The 6,000-nt window shown below is 51.5% G+C and overlaps 1 protein-coding gene across 1 annotated transcript in view; it reads left to right on the top strand.

Moving 5' to 3' along the window:
* Positions 1–3,381: 3,381 nt before the first annotated feature.
* EFNB2 (ephrin B2) overlaps positions 3,382–6,000 on the top strand; it is a 44,821-nt gene continuing 42,202 nt past the window's right edge. Inside the window, exon 1 of the mRNA XM_044779726.2 lies at positions 3,382–4,167. Within this exon, the coding sequence (XP_044635661.1) occupies positions 4,046–4,167 (122 nt within the window). The 5' untranslated portion in view covers positions 3,382–4,045. The remainder of the gene's footprint in view (positions 4,168–6,000) is intronic.

The following is a 6,000-nucleotide window of genomic DNA, read 5'->3' as shown; positions in this document are numbered from 1 at the left end:
ACTGCATTCTTTCTACATACGCTGCTTTTGCATTAATATTATAAAAGCAGTGATAAATGAGCTACACATTTAAATGACCACTATTGTGGAAAATGATATTTTTGTTCCATACAGAAAATGTTATGGTCTACATATGAGTTGTCACTAAACTTCCCAAAGGAAAAAATGATTTTCTTTTGACCAGGAGCCCAATGTGATAACCAATACTTTTCCTATCAAACTCCTGTAAGTAGATGCTAATTTAAGATACTTCAGTGTGTAATAATCTGAATTTTAGAAGCAGACGAGGCAGGAGTTGTATGGCAAAGTTGATCTAAGAATTGGTTTTATTTTACCCTTGTTTCTAAGGTCTTCCACGCAAGTAAATTGAGCAAAGTGCCATTTGCAGAAGAATTCTAAAAATTTCAGTGACTTGTATGAAACAAACTGCACGTAATGTCAGGAAACAAAGATAATAGTTTTAGCAGAGGTTTACAGCACCAAAGAAAGTTCATAGCTTGGACATCATCTAATCAATATACGTGTATCAAATTTCAGTAGTTTTTCTGTAATGGTAAATTTACATAAGGCTTTTGTTCTTTGTTTCTACAGAAGTTATGGTAAAGATGTGTTTTGAAATATGTCTTAGAGTTGATGGATTATTGTACAAGGGATATATAAGAAACAACCATCAGTTCTAAAGACCAGCGTGGCTAAAGATTCAAAAGGGCAGGATCATGAGTTTATATTTAATAAGGTGCATTTTCTTGGGCAAAATTGATTACCCTCTTAGTTTTTAAACTGGAATTATCCAACTTTTATATTACCTCATTCTACATTTATCCAAATTTATGTCTATCAACTTTTATAGATGACTATCTCCAACATTCCCCAAATTTTTATTATTTGACTTTTAGAAACTTCTTCCTTAACTCTAGAAACATTTGAAGTAATTTCTCCTGAAATGAAATCTCATTTTTTGATGGGTTAAATATGTGCTGGTAAAATTACAGAATTTCAAAAATAACCACATTTCTTCAACAATTTAATTGTAAAGTGAAATCCAAATACAAAGATATTAAACTGATGTGATTGGTTTCTTCTTGGTTCGACATGCTTTAAAATGTCAGCTTTGTCTTGTACATGCCAATAGGACATCTTTTTGTCTGGCGTATGTACAAAAGTAGATACAGGTGGCTTGAGGTAAGGCTTTCAATTACTGAAATTACGATGTAAACAGCAGTGGAATGTTAGCATGTTGAAGTTGCAACTTCTGATGCTTTTCATGTAGTCTCTACAGCTAATTATTCCATATTTAAAATAAGTTGGTGCATATTCATACTCTAAATACCTATACAATAGAAATGTTTGTGTAGTATTTTATTTTCTTGGTCAAATACACACTTTGTTTTTAAAAAAGGAAAGCAATTTTTACATGTAATTTACATTTCTCCCAAGGTAAAATGCTTTGGATGTGAAAGTAACCTGATTTACTAAAAATGGAAGCTAGGGTTCTTTTCAGACAATGCAAATTTCCGTTATTTCCTCTAGTTTACTTGGAGAGAGGATGTAGGAGCTAAGAGGTCACAACTTAAATTTCACAGTATAAATTTGCTAAATAAGAAACATGGTACTGAGATACTCAGTTCTTTTAACCGATCATTAAGCTAGCTTTATATTAAATTTCAAATGAATTCCTTCAATGTTTTAAGCTAGTTAAAAACGACTCCTTTTTTACCCTTGTGAAGTTAACGAATACTGCCTGCCCCTTCCTGGTTTTTCAGTTCTGAGAATCTGCCGATGACTTCGAATCGCTTTACAGACTTAGCCTTTTTAGAAAATAATTTCCTCAAATTGAAGGCTTTATTTAAAACTGGCAATTGCGGAAAGTGAAATTTTCTCCTCAAAGATCTTGGAATAATATGACTGTATTCGGTACTTCTCGTGCCTTAAGTATTTTCAACCTTAACAAACTAGATTGTACAAATTTTTAACACTCCTAGTTGAAAGGTAGATTAACTTATGTTTAATGTTTCAAAAAACGAGTATTTAGTGCACTAAAAATCTTCTAAAGTTGTTATAAAGAGCGAAAGAAGAACTAGTAAATGTCTAAACGAGATGTTTTCACTGTATATTTTTTCTTTTAAATTTAGCTTTGTGGATAATTTGGCTAAAGAAATAGAATTTACTGTAGGAATACTGGCCAGTTCGTTGCGTTTGAAACATTAATCCTGGCATAGACAGAATTTTTTTAAAAAAGCATGTTGTGGGTATACGGCATTTTTTTCTAACTGAATTGTACATTTGTACTGTGCCTTATCTCTGCCGTGTGCTCCCCGCTTTGGTCGTCTAAGAAGATTCTTCCTTGGACTTGCTGGGTGACGAGATTCGCGGGGTTCTGGTTCCGGGCGCTGAGCCCATCGTGCCCTCGCACGCGGAGAAGGCCAGCCGCTCGCTAGTGGGCGCTGTGGCTCCGTGGAAGCCGTCGGCGTGGTGGCGCTCGTCCAAGCCCTTCTGTGGGCGAGCGCCTCGCCGAGAATCCAAGTGAAGAATTCCTGCCACCTCTCCATTTGGGTGCTATTTGTCACCGTCAGCCCTAAACTCCAGGTCACCTTGGGGAGGACGTGAGTGTGTCCCGGAGGCTAATTGAGAAAGTGCCGCGGCGGGCGCGGGTGTGCCGGCGGCACTTGCCGAGAGAGCGCTGCCTTCGCGGCAGCGAGGTGCGGAGGTGCGGGCCCGGGACGTCTGCGCCCGGTGTCTGCTGCCCCGCCGGCGCCGCGCTCCCGGGAGTCGTGCGTCTCCCGGCCCCGTTGACTCAGGTCAGGCCTCAGCTGACGTCTGGAACCGAAATCAGGTGTGAACGCATCGCTGGGAGGCCTGGTGGGGGCAGCGAAGGGATGCGCGTGCGGGGCGTGAGTCAGTCCCTGCAGAGGAAACACTTCATTTTAAGGAGGAGGACCCGCCGGGAAACCTACTGCCTTCCACTCCGCAGGGAAAGTTTCGCTCTCGACGTCGTCCCTCTGTTGAAGTTAGGACACTTGCCGGGCAACGGAAGGCACGTGCTGGGCGCAGAGACAGGTGGCCCCGTGCTGTCCCCGCTCCCTGCTCGGCCGTTCCTATCAGGGTCCCCACCCCGCCCCCTTGGGGGGCGCCCGGTGCGCGCGCAGACCCCCCTCCTTCGGCGTCTCCAGGGCGCTCAGCTCGCGCCGCCGCCCGGGGCCGGGGGCGGGGCTCACCTGTCAGTCGGCGCCCCGCCTCGCGGCGCCCAATGTCGGGCGGGGGCGGCTGAAGGACGGGCTGGTCGCCCAACGGGCGCGCGGCTGCCGTACGACGGGCCAATGGGCTGCGCGGTGCGGGGCGGGGCCCCGCGTTTATAGTGCTCTGACAGCGCGCCTGCCGCGCTGACTCTCCTCGGCGGGGACGGCGGCGCCGGCCGGAGAGAGGAGCTGCGCGCAGAGCCGGTCCCGGCGCCCTCCCCGCACACAAAGGCCCGCGCGTCCGGCGCCCGCGGCGGGGACCGAGCCCCTCCTGCCTGCTCCGCGGGCCGGGAGCCGCGAGGACTGAGGAGGCTCCCGCGCACCCAGGGGCGCCCCTCGCCGCTCAGCGCTCCGCGCTTCGGGACATGGAACGGCGCCGACACGGCGCCCGCGCGCTCGGGCCGCTGCCCGCCCCCCTGGATCTATAGTGCGAGGCAGCCCCTCTCGGGGCGCACCGCCGCCGCCCGCCCGAGTCGTCTCTCTGCCTTTGTGTCCCGGCCGCGCGCCTTCCCTGCCGCCCTGAGCCCGGCACCCTGGAGCCGCACGGGAGCCGGCCGTCCGAGCTGCGTCCGGCGCGGCGACCCGGAGCCCCGAGCCCGCCGCGCCGCCGCGCCCCGCGCGTGCGCTCCCGCCCCGCGCCCTGAAGGCCCCGAGGGGAGCGCCCCCGGCCTCGGCGACTGCTGGAGCTGCTCGGCGCGCCCCGGAGCTGCCTGCGGTCTGCTCCTTGTCTGCCCGGAGGATTGGGGTTCTCAGCCGCGCGCCCCGTCCCTCCGCCGCCCGGAGTGCGCGGAGCTGGGAGCGGCTCGGCCATGGCCGCGAGGAGGGACTCCTTGTGGAAGTACTGCTGGGGAGTTTTGATGGTTTTATGCAGAACTGCCATTTCCAGATCGATAGTTTTAGAGCCCATCTATTGGAATTCCTCGAACTCCAAGTAAGTGGCGTCCGCGATCTCCCTCGGTCCCCGCCCCGGGGTCCGCCGCGCCGTCCCGAAGGGAAGAAGGGTCGGACCGCGGAGCCTCGGAGCCTGTTTCTGGAACCCGGGTTTCCCCGCTGCCCTAGTCCCCTGTGCTCTATCCCCGCCACATTTCACTAGGTGGAGACTCCTCGTTCGGCTTTCCAGCCGGAGCGCCAGCCCTAAGGGGCGTCCTCTCCGCCTTCCTTCTCCTAGGCGCTCCCGACGCTAAAAAGCCCCTGGCGGCTCGGGTGTCACGTACGGGAAGGTGTCCGATGGCGATACCTGACCCTCTTGTATTCGAGAACGGAGATCCTGGCCACAAACAGGGCTAGCTGGCGCCCGGGGCTGGCGGGCTCCGGAGAGAGGCGGGGATGCTGCGCTCCGGAGGAGCGCCTGAGCGCGGCCCGAGTCCCGCGGGCGGGCGGGCGGGCGGGGCGGCGGGCCCGGGGCAGTGGAGCGTCCCCGGAGCGGGGAGCCTGTGGTCCCTGGGCCGCCCGCAGCGCCCCGGAGCCCGCGCGCTTCGCACCGCGCCGCCTGCTCTGCGGGAGAACTCGGGCGGCGAGCCTTCTCCTCCCCGCCCGGGAGACGGGCCTTAGGCTTCTTCCGGAGAGCCCTCCGCAGGTCGGCCTCTCGCTTAGCTTCTAAACCAATGGCCCCGAACTTTGTGCGGTCCCGATAGCTGACTCGATCTTAAGGACGCTTCCTGTAAAGCTTAGGGCCCTGCCCAGCCGGCACTGCTCCCGAAGCCTTAGCGCTTGGGCAGCCTGGGCAGGAATGGATCCCTGGATACGACTTGCTTTTATCAAACAGTGCAGCCGAAAGAAAGCCAGGCCTTCTGGAGATTAACTTTCAGCGTGAGCTACCAGACTCCTTTCAGAATTTAGAATAGGCAATCCATCCCTAAATATATATGGTCATGACTCGTAGTTAGTCATCTGTTCTTTCAGAATTGGATATTACCTCATTCTCGGGATACATTTCGAATCACAGCCAAGAATATTTTACAGAACCGTGGAATTTTAGCCTTGGGAAAGTTGGGAAAAGTATGGAAATATTGGCTGGTTCTAGGAGTAAGCATTTGCGATCAGAAGCAAAATCGGTCGCCTAATTGAAGTCGAGCAAGTTTGGTATGAATTTAGGAGTAAAGAGATGGAGGATTAATTTAGAAATCACGTCTTAATTAAAAAATCGTAGCCACTCTTTAAAAAGCGGTAAATTTCAAATTTATCAGCAGGTTAATCAAAAATTCTCTATTACAAGGGCGAGAAACGTCACAGCTGTAAATCGGATTAAACAAATTCCTGTGTGATGCTAGATGGCACTTTCCAACACTGCGCATGTTTGAAAGTTACTTAATGCATTCCTCCTTCCAGGTAGCCTGATCTTGTATGGACTTCTGATTTTCGTTATATTTGTTGAGGAAGTAGTGACAGTGGCATCTTTACACCGATACCAAATCGTGAGGCACCAGGGGCTGTTGGGCTCGGACCTGCGCGCACAGCCGGCGTCCCGGCGAGGCAGGCCGGGGTCGGGCTTGGAGAGCGGCGGCGAGGCCAGCCAGTGCGCACGTTGTGCCTACAGAGGTCACTCTTCCATGCACAATGCTGTGCGCCAGTCCTCACCTCCTCCGCAGGCGGCCTGCTCCGCTCCGCTTTGCACTTTCACTGATGGACTGTCTTTGGGGGCTGAATTTTTTCCCCCCTCAGGATTTAAATTTATTTTTAAATCTTACTTAAAGACATTCCCATGAACCCCTCTGGCATTCAGCTCAGTATACGTATCTTTGCCTTAACTGCTAGTTTGTGTGTT

This window comes from Equus asinus, chromosome 11 (genome assembly GCF_041296235.1).
Source record: "Equus asinus isolate D_3611 breed Donkey chromosome 11, EquAss-T2T_v2, whole genome shotgun sequence".
Classification (NCBI taxonomy): domain Eukaryota; kingdom Metazoa; phylum Chordata; class Mammalia; order Perissodactyla; family Equidae; genus Equus; species Equus asinus.
The sequence above is the reverse complement of the archived record's forward strand: the minus strand, read 5'-3'. Positions and strand labels throughout refer to the sequence as shown.